Here is a 15,127-nt window from a genome sequence, read left to right as displayed (position 1 = left end):
CATTCGGCATACATGGTTTCATTGGTCAGAACAATGAATACAGGAGTTGGGACATCTTGTTGAAGTTGTACAAGACACGGTGTACAGTTCTGGTCGCCCTATTTTAGAAAGGAAACTATTAAACTAGAAAAAGTGCAGAAACGATATACTAGGATACTAACAGGACTTCAAGTTTTGAGTTAGAAGAGGAGGCAGGATAGACCAGGACTTTTTTCCCTGGAGCGTAGGAAGCTCAGGGGTGAACTTATAGAGGTCTATAAAATAATGGGCATAGATAAGGTAGATAGTCAACATCTTTTCCCAAAGTTGGGGGAGTCTAAAACTAGAGGGTGTAGGTTTAAGGCGAGAGGGGAGAGACACAAAAGGGCCCAGAGGGGCAATTTTTTCACAGAGGGTGGTGAGTGCCTGGAGCGCGTTGCCAGAGGCAGTAGCAGAGGTGGGTACAATTTTGTCTTTTAAAAAACATTTAGACAGTTATATGGGTAGGATGGGTATAGTAGGATATGGGCCAAATGCGGGCAATTAGGACTAGCTTAATAGTAAGAACTGGGTGGAATGGACACATTGGACGGAAGGGCCTGTTTCCATGCTGTAAACTCAATGGCTCTTGATTCATTGAAATGCAATACAGCTAGATTTACATCAAAAAATGTATTTTGGGACATTTGAGACATGTGTTAAGTGTAGCAAACTTTGAAGGTGACTTTGGAACGATGGTTCAAAAACGTCTGCACCATTACTTGGGTTTCCCATAGGTTATTTCTGAGCCGGTTGTCGAGAAAAGTTATTGCACAAAAAAGGGGCCATTCAGTTCACCATATCTGCAATGGACAAAAAAAAAAGAGAAAAATATCTAGCTGCTCAGTTTAATCCAACTTTTCAGCACCTGATCCATCGCTTTGCAGGTTGCAGTACTGCAGGTACAGATCCAGGTCCCTTTTAAACGAGTTGTGCGTCTTAGCCTCAACCAAGGGAAACAAGACTTTCCTATCTACACTCCTAATAATTTGTACACCTCAATTCAGTCTCCCCTTGGCCTCCTCAACAATCGTAGCCTATCCAATAAAACTGTGGCAACATTCTTCTAAATTGCCTCTGCGCATTCTCCAGAACAATTATGTCCTTTCTGTAATGTGAACAGAACCACACACAATTCCAGCTGTGGTCCAACCAGCATTTTATACAGTTCCCGCATTACATCCCTGCTTTTGCATTCAATACCTGGCCCAATAAAGGAAAACATTGGATGCGCTTTCTTGATCACCTTATCCACCTGTCCTGCCACCTTCAGGGAACTGTGGTCATTCACTCCAAAGTCTCTCACCTCCTCTACCCATCTCAACATCTTATTTATTGGCTATTCCTTTGCTTTGTTCATCCTCCCCAAATTGATTATTCATAATTATCTGGATTGAATTCCATTTGTCACTTTTCCACCCACTCAACCAAACCACTGATATCATTCTGGAGACAACTACCCTCTTCGCTGTTAGACGTATAGTATGGACGCTGTGGTATGAAGAGACAAAAGTTCTGTTCCTTTTTCACCAACACTTTTATTTCTTCCAACAGACTCTGCACAAAACTCTACACATCACCAGACCCAGAGACCACCTGAAGCCCCTTTACATATCAGTGTCAATTATTGGACACTTAACATAAATGAGACAACTAATTGCAATATCTCTTAACCCATTACTTAACAGTCTCCCCTTCCTTGGAGAAAAAAAATTAGGTGAAAACAAAATTTCAAGAAACTAAAACACACATGATTTCCCCCCCCCCCCCTCTTTTTTTCCCCCAGTTTTTTTTGTTTGGAGAATAAAAAGTCACAAAAACAGGCACCCTTCATTAACAATATCCAAAAGTTTCCGTGAACTAGCCCCTCTTTTCGTAAAACAGTTTGACAGTTGATAGCTACTGTCGACCCATTTAATTTTTGTTATTTCTCCTCTGTCCAACATCTGCTTCAAACTTGCGATGTCTATCCGTAACCTCTTTTCATTGACACTTTTTGTAGAGTGCACATTTTCCCACAGGGATTTTTTGTCAATGTGACAGTAAATCTGACTTATGTCAATATCTGACTTATATAAAAGGCCATATCCACCGCTTCCACAAGGTTTAACGTCTCAGCAGCCAAAGTGCTTTTTACCACTCTATTTCCCACACAAGAGGGCAACATTTACCATTGTTCCCCAAAAGGAAAATTATAAAACCTCCTGCGCTTGAAACCCCATCACATAAATTTGCATAGGACGCATCACTATAAACTATGAGTTTCAAGTGCCTAAGGTCACCCAAAACCGGGAACTTCAAAACACACTCCTGCATTTTTAGTTTGGCCAACGCTTTATTTGCTCTTATTATGTCTTCAACTTTGGGGTCATTTTTTTTTGTACTCAATTCGAAGACATCAAAACTCACGTCCGGTCTAGTCTGTCTACCTAACCAGTTCAGTTGCCCAATAAACTTCGCAGTTGCTCTTTTTCTATCTTTGAAACCATTGCGTCTTTTTGTGAAACCTGGCCACGACTAATTGCTATTGGGCTAATGCTTTCCAAATAAGATTGCCGACGTAAAGGTGACCCCAACTTAGTCTGTCCGATTTCAAGTCCAATATATTTAAATGTACCGGAAGCCTGACTTCCAACCCTGAATTCTTTTCTCAAACCAGAGATTACAAAAGCTTCAAAATCATTAGTCCCACCCCACAAAAAATCATCGACATGCATCATAAAGATGCCAGAAAGATTTCCTTTATCGTGCCAGTAAAACATTGCAGGATCTGCTTTCAACTGGCAACAGCCTAACTTTAGCAAAACTGACCTTACCGAAAAGTACCACACTTTAGATGCATCATTTAATCCATATACACATTTGTTCAACTTCCAGAGTACCCCTTCTGTGTTAGCTGCTTCTTTAGGAGGACGGAGAAAAATGTCTCTCTGGAGCTGATGCCCCTGCAAAAAGGCAGCTTTTATATCTATAGATTTGCATTCCCATGCCTTTGTGGTTAATAGAGCCAAGAAAATCATTAAAATAACCTTTCCTGCTGTAGGTGAATCTACCCTTAAATCCTGATGGTCTAAGTTTTCTTCAAATCCCCTTGCCACAAGCCTGGCCTTTGTCTTACAAGTTTCATCCGGAAGTACCTTTTCCGTGCAAATCCATCTGAGGTAGAGCTTTTTGTCCCCTATTTGGTACTTCCGTGTATACCCCAAATTCACTCCAACTATGCAATTCTTGCTGTTTAGCATCTTTGATAACTTTTTCATCTAATTTATTTGAAGCCACCAAAATCTCACATGCATGTGGGCTTCTACTCCTATTAGTATTCGTAGTCTTACTCATGTTCCGAGATCTTGATAAACTACGTCCCCTCTCCCGCCTGGTATCTTGTTCTGTACTGCTACTGCTTGATCTTTCCCTTCTGTTGTGGGATGTCCTTTCAATAGTTCTCGACCTTTTCCTGCGAACCTGTTCACTATCCGATGTACTATCTGAACTGGCACTGCGTTTCTGTGCCCTCCATTTTTGAACTTTGTTTTCCCAATCCATTGTCTTAACTCTCTCCCCTAAATGCTGTACATTCAACCAATGTTTATACTTTCCAGTGGCCTTCCCTGCTCTACTAATAACAGTTGCATCCTTCCATTGACTAGAACCTTCAGGCAAGTATGTCACTTTTGTACCAACTTTTTGCAGTTGCCCTTTCGGAAAAATGGCCTGTTCTAATTTATCAGAAGTGTCGTGTTCCTCGACAGAAACCCTGTCTTTATCAGTTAACTGGTCCTCATAGTTCTGTAACACGTGCGTACCAGATGATTCTGGTTCCTCGTCATGTCTGTCTGCACTGTCTAAATTTGAAAATTTGTAATCGGTACCCATTATCCTTGATGAATGTACCCTAACAGTTTGGTTACCATGTTGCAAAATAATTGTTTTGCCATCTATGCCTATGATCTTCCCTGGGCCTTTCCATTCATTAGAATTGTCTTTCTTATAGTATACCATGTCTCCTTGCTGAAAAACGGCATCTGATGGCCGTACATTATGTCTCAAAGCTCTGCAAATTCTTTCACAGACTTCTGCTTCCAAAAAAGCTTTTCTACTGCCATGTAATGCATTTAAATGTTCAGCAAAACCAGAGCTAATTGTAGTCCTCTCCCAAGCTGGCGGCTGGTCATCCAAAATGGACAGAATTTTAGGATTTCTACCAAACACTAATTGATAAGGACTATAGCCCCCAACCATCTGCAATGAATTCTTTGCATGTACCGCCCATGCTAAAGCTGAATTGAGCCTGCAGTTTGGTCGATCTGCCAAAATTTTCCAAAGCATGTCATCGATGACAGCATGATTTCTTTCGCAGACACCATTACTAAATGAGCTTTCTGCAGCAGTGTTCATAACTCTGAAAGTCATGTTTTTACACATATCCCTAAGCTCATCATTAGCAAATTCTACCCCATTGTCCGTAAGGAATTTTGCCGGTGGACCCATTCCTGTCCCGATCCATTTTTCCAGGATTTGATCCAGAATTACTCTCTTTTCTTTACTTTGTACAATCGTTGATTGACTAAATCTGGTTGCTAAATTTACAAAATGCAAAATAAATATATTATTTGCTTTATCCCAGATCTTAAGGTCCATGGCCACAATGTCGTTAAAATTCCTGGCCAAAGGTAGGGTTACTATCGGTCGTGCTGGTGTCCTTCTGTACTTCCTATAAACTTCACAGCGATCACTATCAGTTTAGTATAGTCGTCATCCCTTACCCCTGCATCCTTTAATAAATTTTTCAGCCTCCGAGGAGACGGATGTGCAAATTGCCTATGCAGTTTTACTACAACAAGCTTTTTATCAGCTAAAGTCCCATTTTCAACTACCATTAATACATCCTTAACCTCTACTTGAAATATTATGTCAGTAATGGAATACAATTTTCAGTCGGGACACTATTGTAACCGTCTTTCCAAAAACTGTTGCCCTATCCTGTTCCATATCCAGTTTCATGTGTGCTTTCTTCATCAACGATCTGCTCAGAAGCAAAGATATCTCACTTGATACAACATCCGTGCTAATGAAATGATTCACTCGAGCAATATTGCAAGGGATCACCACTCTTTTCAGCGACTTCAGAGTATCATCCACAAACCTGAAACTTGTGGAACTTTCAAATTCCTTAACCTGGTTATGATTTTCAGCATTCAAGGAGTCCAGATAACATTTTAACCAGTCAATCCCACACACAGTAGATGTGCAGCCACTGTCCAATACAGCACAGTTGAAGGATTCTGCAACCAACACCCTCATTACCGCCTTAAAACCGCTTGTTAATAGGACAATGCCTTCTTTCTGGTCACTATCGTTTTCCTCTTCTGACTCTTCCGTGTCATGTGCCACTTCAAACACTGTCATGGTTCTCATGAGAATTGTAGGTTCTCACTGGGTTTCTTTTTTTAAAAATAATTTTTATTAAGGTTTTCACAAAATATAAACAAAAAAACAATATTAACAGCACAACCATGGTAAAAACCCAAGAACAACACCCACCCCACTACAACACCCACCCCACTACAAAAGCAACTACTAAAACAAAAGCCAAAAAAAAGCAAACAACAAAAAGGAAAGAGATAGCTCACTGGGCTAAATCGCTGGCTTTTAAAGCAGACCAAGCAATCCAGCAGCACGGTTCGATTCCCGTACCAGCCTCCCTGGACAGGCACCGGAATGTGGCGACTAGGGGCTTTTCACAGTAACTTCATCGAAGCCTACTCGTGACAATAAGCAATTTTCATTTCATTTTTCATCCAACACATCCATGTACACACTTCTCCCTCCCTCCCTCCCACCAAACCCAACCCCCACCCCCCCCCCCCCTCCCCGGTTGCTGCTGCTGCCGGCCTATTCCCCTACCGTTCCGCCAAGAAGTCCAGGAAAGGCTGCCACCGCCTAAAGAACCCCTGTACTGATCCCCTCAGGGCAAATTTCACCTTCTCCAATTTGATGAACCCCGCCATATCATTGATCCAGGCCTCCACGCTTGGGGGCCTCACATCCTTCCACTGAAGCAAGATCCTCCGCCGGGCTACTGGGGACGCAAAGGCCAGAACACCGGCCTCTTTCGCCTCCTGCATTCCCGGCTCCACTGCAACCCCAAAAATTGCAAGTCCCCAGCCTGGCTTGACCCTGGATCCCACCACCCTCGACACCGTCCTTACTACCCCCTTCCAAAACTCCCCCAGCGCTGGGCATGCCCAAAACATATGGGCGTGGTTCGCTGGGCTCCCCGAGCACCTAGCACACCTGTCTTCGCCCCCGAAAAACCTACTAATCCTTGTCCCAGTCATGTGGGCCCTATGCAGCACCTTGAACTGTACGAGGCTAAGCCTCGCACAGGAAGAGGAGGAATTCACCCTTTCCAGGGCATCCGCCCACGTCCCTCCTCAATCTCCTCACCCAGCTCCTCTTCCCATTTACCCTTCAGCTCCTCCACCAAGGCCTCATCTACCTCCTGCATTACGCGGTATACGTCCAAAATCCACCCTCCTCCAACCCACACCCCCCGAGAGCACCCTGTCCCGTACCCCACGTGGGGGCAACAGAGGGAACCCCTCTACCTGCCGCCTGGCAAACGCCCTAACCTGCATGTACCTAAACATGTTCCCCGGGGGGAGCCCAAACCTCCCCTGTAACTCCCCCAGGCTCGCGAACCTCCCATCCACAAACTGGTCCCTCAACCTCCTAATACCTACCCTGTGCCAGCCCAGAAATCCGCCATCGATGCTCACTGGAACACACCGGTGATTCCCCGTATCGGGGACTCCATCGAGCCGCCCCTAACTGGGTTTCTATCTTCATGATTTCCTTGTCTCCGTCTCCTTTTATAGTCTTGAGACCTGTTCGTAGCCATCCAATTTCGCCATCCTGTTAGTAGTGTATCTTCCATATTCTGCCTTATTGCAGGCTGACCTATTTGGGTCATCAGAGCCATCGGAATCGAATGTTTCCCCAGAAACTTTTGTAAAGCTTTTGCCATCTGTTCGAATAAGGTATCCTTATCCGTAAACTGAACTCCTGTCAAAACCAGGAGTCTATTCATGTTGCTCACTCTAGCACAGTCAAGTAAGGGGCAGCAGGGTAGCATGGTGGTTAGCATAAATGCTTCACAGCTCCAGGGTCCCAGGTTCGATTCCCGGCTGGGTCACTGTCTGTGTGGAGTCTGCACGTCCTCCCCCTGTGTGCGTGGGTTTCCTCCGGGTGCTCCGGTTTCCTCCCACAGTCCAAAGATGTGCGGGTTAGGTGGATTGGCCATGCTAAATTGCCCGTAGTGTCCTAATAAAAGTAAGGTTAAGGGGGGGTTGTTGGGTTAAGGGTATAGGGTGGATACGTGGGTTTGAGTAGGGTGATCATGGCTCGGCACAACATTGAGGGCCGAAGGGCCTGTTCTGTGCTGTACTGTTCTATGTTCTATGTTCTAATTTAAAGGCCAACACAGACTGTGGAAATTCCAGGTTGTTTCTGCAGCCTTTTATATAGTCTGCCAAATTCCATTATATAGTCTTCCATGGATAAATCCGGGAACTTATCAAAACCCGACCATGCTTCATACGCACTTAACAAGTCATCTTTCTTATAAATCTTACCCATATAATATAATAAAGTCGCCAGACCTTCTAACTCTTGCAATTCCAGCTCAGAAAGCACTTTAGTTCGGATTTTACTACCATATGGTAAAGAAAGAGCCAATGCCATACCTTGTTTTCTCTTTCCCAAAGCAGTTACCTTAGTCCACATAACTACTGCGCTTCTCCATTGGCCGTACGATTCCCTTTCAGAAAATAAGGGAGGATAGTCATATCCAGCCATCTTTATCCTGGGTTCAGCCATATATTCCTATTGTTTTCTCCACTCACTCCTTGGTTTGATCTGGAAAAATTGTATCTTTCAACCCTTCACATTTACACAGCAACCATCCTCTGCTACCAATTGTTCGACGGATTAGATGCTGTGGTATGAAGAGACAAAAGTTCTGTTCCTTTTTCACCAACACACTTATTTCTTCCAACAAACGCTGCACAAAACCCTACACATCACCAGACCCAGAGGCCACCTGAAGCCCCTTTACACATCAGTGTCAATTATTGCACACTTAACATAAATGAGACAACTAATTGCAATGTCTCTTAACCCCTTACTTAACATTCACTATCGACTACATGACCAATTTTTGTGCATTCTGAAAATTTCAAAATCACACCTCCCATTTCAAGTCAAAATCATTAAAAATACAACAAACAGCAAGGATCCCAATACGGAACCTTGTGAAGGCCTCTGGAAACCATTTCCCATTCAAAAAAAAAAAAAAATCTTTGCCCTTTATTTCCGGTCGCTGAGCCAGTTTGGATCCAACTAGCCACATTTCCCATACCCCAAGATTTAATGTTATTAGCCAGTGTGTCATGTGTAACCTTGTTAAATGCCTTCCTAAAATCCATGTAGACAACCACTGTGCTTCCCTCAAATCTTCCTTGCGACTTCCTCAAAAAGTTTAGTAAGATATGATCTTCCTCTAACAAAGCCATGCTGACGATCCCTGATCAATCATGGTCAATCATGCTTAAGTGACAGTTTATTCTGTCTCGTAGAACTGATTCCAATAATTTGTGTATCCAAGACAAACTGAGAGATTGACTGCTATCTCAGCTCCATCATTGTTTCACAAGACTACCAAGGTGGTAGTTGGAGAAATAGATGATCTTTTCTCATCCAACAATTCCTCTATCATGGCAAAAACTCGTAAAAATTAGACCAATATGGACTTCTGGTGACAGCGGGCGGGAGGCAGCCAGTTGAAGAAAGCGCTGTACATCAGTAAGGTGAGGTGCAGCATAGTATACCCAGCTAAGTTGAGAGTGACCTACAAATCCAAGGACTTTTATTTCGGGACGGCGGAAGCAGCAGAGGAGTTTGCAAAGGCGGAAAGACTGTTGCTGAATTGAGAAGTGGGCATGTACTGATGTAGCCTCACGTAACTGTATTTTTTCACTGCAGCAGGTGTTTGTGCTAAATGAGCTAACGTTGTATATACTTGGACAAGGGAAGAGAGGGGACTTTCACTTGCAATGAGGGTTCTTTGGAGCTTGGGTGTGCATGTGGGGTTTGTGTGCTAATAGGGATTTCTTGGTTTTCCTGGGGCCGGGCAAGGGGGAAAGAGACCCGGGCGGGGGGCCTCCACGCTGGCCGGATAGGGCCCGATGAGTCTAGCCAGGGTGGAAAGATTTTTGGGGGGGGGGGGGGGGGGGGCACGGAGGTTGGGGAGAGAATTTTTGTAAGAGGAAGTGGAGGGAGGAGGGGGGGGGGGGAGATTGCAATGCATGGGTCTCATCTAGGTACTCTTTCGGGATTGGATGGCATTGAATGTTAGGGGGAGGAGGGGTGGGAGGAACTCTATAGGTTAATGGTGATCATAGCAATTCCCAATTCCTCTCTCTTTTATTTCTCCTTTGTTTTCCCACCGTGGGAGGGTTTGTTCTAGTTTATGTTTATATTGTCAGGTGGGTCATTGTTTGGAGTGGTGGGAGGATGGGATCATTGTTGTTGATAAGGAAATTGACTTTGTACTTGTTACCATTTACTGCTTGTGGGTGGGGTGTAAATTCTGGAGAAAACGTGAAAATGGAGAATAAAAATATTTTACAAAAAATTAGACCAATACTATATTTCAATAATATGTTGGAAAATCCAAGAACAAAATATCGCTTCATTGATGCATACCGGAGCAAAAAGTCATGCACTCAAGCTACGTGCCCTGCTATGTGCCCAGCAGTTGATTCGGCTTGTGATCACCTTCACACCATTCATACACTATGTGTGACTACGGAGCAAACTTTATTTCTATAAATCAAACACTTCATTGCTTCAACTGAAATGGAAGTGGACAAATCCCAAGTTATTTGCTTACATTAAAAACAAAATCTATGTTTTTAAAGTTTGGCTTTAAAATATCTGACAAATTTAGAGCCCATTTGCAAAGAGGAGAAATAAATGTTTGGTAAAGGACATGGGATGTCAGACATCCTCGATGTTGGCTTGACTACTGTCCAGTTTACTCCCAGTCCAGCAATGCCTCAAATCTAAAATTTGATTCTGTGTGTTAAAATCTTTCCAAGGACTCGTTGCCTCTTCCATTCACACAATACTCCAAGGACTTTTTTTTTTATTTCACTTTTCGTCTCTTGTGCATTCCAGTTTCCATCATTGGTCGTCATGCCAAAATCTGGCTAGGCTCCAAGCTCCAGAATGCCCTCCCTACTTCTTTCCGCAAACCTCCCTTTTCACCAAGATTTTAGTTATCTGTCCAAATATTTCCATTTCACTGTTTGCTATCAAGTTCTGTATGATAACCCAACGTGCATGGGATGTTTTAGAACATAGAACATTACAGCGCAGTACGGGCCCTTCGGCCCTCGATGTTGCGCCGACCTGTGAAACCATCTGAAGCCTATCTGACCTACACTATTCCATTTTCATCCATATGTCTATCCAGTGACCACTTAAATGCACTTAAAGTTGGCGAGTCTACTACTGTTGCAGGCAGGGCGTTCCACACCCCTACTACTCTTGAGTAAAGAAACTGCCTCTGACATCTGTCCTATATCTACCACCCCTCAATTTAAAGCTATGTCCCCTCGTGTTGGTCATCACCATCCGAGGAAAGAGACTCTCACTGTCCACCCTATCTAACCCTCTGACTATCTTATATGTCTCTATAAAGTCACCTCTCAGCCTTCTCCTCTCTAACGAAAACAACCTCAAGTCCCTGAGCCTTTCCTCGTAAGACCTTCCCCCCATACCAGGCAACATCCTAGTAAATCTCTTCTGAACCCTTTCCAAAGCTTCCACATCCTTCCTATAATGTGGTGACCAGAACTGCACGCAGTACTCCAGGTGCGGCCGCACCAGAGTTATGTACATCTGCAGCATGACCTTGTGGCTCCAAAACTCAATCCCCCTACTTATAAAGGCTAGCACCCCATATGTCTTCTTAACAGCCCTATTAACCTGGGTGGCAACTTTCAGGGATTTATGTACCTGGATGCTAGGCTAATGGCACAACACGAGCCACGGTTTCTCTTTCCACCCTGACACTTACCTCCTGAAGTCCCCATGGAATCTGATCTTGGCCACCTTTCCCTTAAAGATGTAACATTAGGTTCCAATGCAAGCTGAAAATACTCAGGTCTGCCTCTTCAACACCTCTCTCAATTCCCTCCACGGCCCATTGTGTTGTCAGTCTGCTGGTGGGACGTAAAACCCTGAATGAGCCATAGCTTACTTCAGGTGAACATTGAAAAGACCAAAGCCACAGTATTCAGCCTCTGCCACAAACTCTTTATCCTCAGATTTTCTACCACATTCGGCGACGGTCTCAATGAAATCAGACTGTTCTCTACATATGTACTATTTGATCCTGAGCTGGGCTTTGAGGGCAGCTATTACTACTGTAGGTGAGACTCCACAGCTGCCTCTGTTCTATTTGTAAATCAGAAAGTTGCATTAAATACTTTAAGTTGGAATTAATTTTATAAATGGCAGGGTGGCACAATGGTTAGCACTGCTGCCTCACAGGGACCCTGGGTCGATTCCGGCCTTGGGTGGCTGTCTCTGTGGAGTTTGCACTTTCTCCCTGTGGGGATTTCCTCCAGGGGCTCTGGCTTCCTCCCACAATCCAAAGATGTGCAGGATAGGTGGATTGGCCATGCTAAATTGCCCTTGGTGTCCAAAGAGGTTAGGTGGGGTTATGGGGATAGGGTGGAGGGTGCTCTTTCCAAGGGCTCGTGCACTCGATGGGCCGAATGGCCTCCCTCTGCACTGTAAATTCTATGATTATAACAAAATGTTTGTTGCTGTTCATCACCGATGCCTGATATCAAAGCTCACATAGAAAGTTTTTTTTTAATGAGTCAATTAAAGGATGCCTTAACCTAATACAACATTTTTTTTTAATGCCACTGTATCTTTGAGACTGGATGTTTGGATTTTTCTATTATAATTAACCAAGGAGCTCCCACAAAACAACAGCAAAATGCCACTTCACTACAACACAGTAAAAAGTCACTGCCCTCTGAATGTTAAAGTTCTCTCAAAACATGTACATTTTATAGAATTTTGATGCTTTAGACCAGGCATTGTCAAACTCAGGGGCGCGACCCACGGGTGGGTGGCAGGAGGGTCGCGGAGCCGTCCGTCGCAGCGCTCCCGATCACGCAAGTCCGCACGCAGCAGCCACTTTTTAATAATGCCGGCAGCAAGCGGCCTTCAAAATGGCCAGGAACAATTTTTAAAATGTGGCCACATTTTTAAAAAATATATATTGTCGTAGCCTTCCCCCCCCCCCCCCCCCCCCCCCCCCCCCCCCCCCCCAACTTCAGGGGGCCAAAGCGAGCAAGGGACCATTGGGCCCAAAGGGACCCAAAACTATTTCCTCCATTTTTGTCAGCAACAAACAGGGTTAAGAGAAAATGGTGGGTCGCGCAGGCCGGCCGGCGTGGGTCGCGAAGGTTGGCCGGTTGGTAAAAATGGGTCCCTGGAGAAAAAGTTTGAAAAATACTGCTTTAGACAACAGTAAATAGCTTTAATCACTTTTAACCTGACAATTTCTCTGCTAGTCCAGAAGTCTGTTTGCACTTTTTTCCCTAAATAACCTTTCCTCTGGTCAAGACAATGCACAATCCTTTTCCTCTAGTTACATTGCATTATCTCAATCTTCAAAAAAAAAACAGGCAACCATATCAATGGAACACTGACAAAACACCTATGTTAAATTACACTATTCTACAAGTGACATTTTCACATCTGAAATAAAGTAGTGCAACTTAGTAATGCACTGCAGTTTATATGTTTAAAAGAAAACCACCTATTGCTTTTTGGAGTGGAGGAAATCAGTTGAATTCCACAAGAATGACCTGATCCTAAACTTAATGATCTAAATACAATTGTACATAAACAGTGCTTGATAAAGTTACAGGGCTATGCTTAACATGTGCTTTCAGTGTTCGTTTCAACGTTTATATACTCAAATTTGGACTCATACCAATTAGGTTGAAAATGATGGAATTAAAAAACTATCAAAATAAGGATTTGTCAAGCTGCCCAATGCTAGTACAAGATGGTTGAGACTTATTGGTACGCAAGGTTCTACTTCACAACAAATACTTACAGTATCTATTTCCTGGTTTAAAGTATATGATCAGTGTTGCCTTTTTGAATAACCAATATTATCACAAAGATAAACAATTAGAAGCTGTCAATTATGAAAATCACAGCTGATCAATAAGTACACTATCACATAAAAATACCATACACCAATATTTAATATGATCATTGGCATTATATTCACTTCATTTTTCCATCTCTAGAATAGCGCAATTACCCTAGAGTAATTTGCCAATTAACGCAAACTAATTAAGCCTAACGAAGCAACCCTGTCCAGAGTGCAACTTCAGAAGTAACAACAGAATTAAAAAAATTACAAAAATGGCTCATTAAAAGGAAAGGATTACTCAATACTGTTAGAACTTAAATCCGTGGCCACATCTCAACAACTCTGCTCCCATTTCCTATCCACACAAACTCTCTCTCTGAAAATGCAATGGCCCAGGGGAGGGGGTCAATGAGAAAACTGCCTCCGTAAAATTCTCTATTTATTACTGAAAAACCAACATTATTCCCGCATTATCACCGAAGAACGAATATTGCTCCAGCTCAGCAGTTGGTCAACACAAACGGGGGAACTGCGGTTTTCAGAGGGCGGTTGAACGGGATCACAGCAATTGAGAAGGCGGAAAGAATTGGTGAGAAGTCGAGCCGAGAGCGACAGGGCCGCGTTCTGGAGCCCCGACCGCCAATCTCTAGCCCCGTTTCCCGGTGAGAAAACAACTTCCACAAGAGGAGGGGAGAGGGGCGGGACAGAGAAGGGCAGTACATAGTAATAACCCCATTCCCAATACTGAAACAATTCAGGGGCACTGCCCAGATTGACACAGCCTGGAATGACTTCGGCCCACCTACCAGCCGATCCAAACGCTCCAAGCGGCGGCTGCTCCACGGACCGGGAGTTGGGGGAGGGGAACCGGGCGACTTCAAAATGGCGGCGCCTCCAGCCTCAGCACCTTTCACCGGGCGCGGAACATCACACTGACCTTTTTCCGGGGAAAAGGGACTCTCGCCCAAATATGGACCATATGTACACTTTCTTACTGCAGGAGAGGAAATATAACGGCAAAGATTGACAGAGACGAATAAAATCAGTTATATCCCGGAGGTAAACGTTCCAGGCAGGCCGTGGGTGGAGGGTTTATTTGTTCTGTCAACCGTGGATGTGGCTGGAGCAGCAGAGGAGTGACGCGGCTTTACGCGTGGCAATGACTGATGACGTCACGGCGGGCCAGGCGCGGCTTCGGGGGTCACGTGCCTCGGGTTGATTCGGGTCGATTCGGGTCACGTGCTTCGGGTTGAAGGTGATTCGGGTCACGTGCCTCGGGTTGAAGGTCGGAAGAAAGTATACCAGTTCACAGAGAGAAGAACGAACTCACAATTGTTTTTAAAGCATAATTCGTATTTTAACAAACCGTCTTTAAATAAAGTTTCAGCCAGCTTTGTAATCGTTGGACGTGAGAATTATTTTTTCGACCGTCGACGATTTGATAAATTTTCACAAAGCACCCGCAAGAATTCGATTAGCACGTCTGTGCCTCCTGTTTTGTTATTTACATAATATTGTTTTCCCTCAGGGATACAAAGCCAGTGGACAGAGAAAGTCCTTGATCCATCTCCTTTGCTCTAAAAACAATTCAAATTGAAACCAATTCACGGTCCCCACAAAAGACACATACTAGATCCAAGCTGGCAAGAACAGGCATTACACCTGACCTCACGCTGGATCTTAGCCAAAAATTCTGCAATTTTATCGGGAAAAAAAATCAGGATTAGGAAAATTGTGCACTTTTAAACAATTGGGGTTTGTTGGAGAATTTTTGGTTCACGAGACACCAGAACCAACTATGCTTAATATGTAATAGTATTAGGTCTTAGTACACCAGATCCTTCTGAACTACCT

At 43.9% G+C, this 15,127-nt stretch overlaps 1 protein-coding gene across 5 annotated transcripts in view; it reads right to left on the bottom strand.

The window, feature by feature from the left end:
* ap1g1 (adaptor related protein complex 1 subunit gamma 1) overlaps window positions 1–14,386 on the bottom strand; it is a 168,512-nt gene extending 154,126 nt beyond the window's left edge. For 2 of the 5 annotated variants that reach the window (XM_038806532.1, XM_038806533.1), the window contains exon 1: window positions 14,211–14,386. In XM_038806532.1, coding sequence (XP_038662460.1) covers window positions 14,211–14,252 — 42 coding nt within the window. In that variant the 5' untranslated portion in view covers window positions 14,253–14,386. Of the gene's footprint in view, window positions 1–11,161; window positions 11,291–13,750; window positions 13,992–14,079 lie in introns of those variants that run through there. The other 3 variants (XM_038806534.1, XM_038806538.1, XM_038806537.1) reach the window with 3 other exon arrangements.
* Window positions 14,387–15,127: the final 741 nt, after the last annotated feature.

This window comes from Scyliorhinus canicula, chromosome 9, assembly GCF_902713615.1.
Source record: "Scyliorhinus canicula chromosome 9, sScyCan1.1, whole genome shotgun sequence".
Lineage (NCBI taxonomy): Eukaryota > Metazoa > Chordata > Chondrichthyes > Carcharhiniformes > Scyliorhinidae > Scyliorhinus > Scyliorhinus canicula.
The sequence above is the reverse complement of the archived record's forward strand: the minus strand, read 5'-3'. Positions and strand labels throughout refer to the sequence as shown.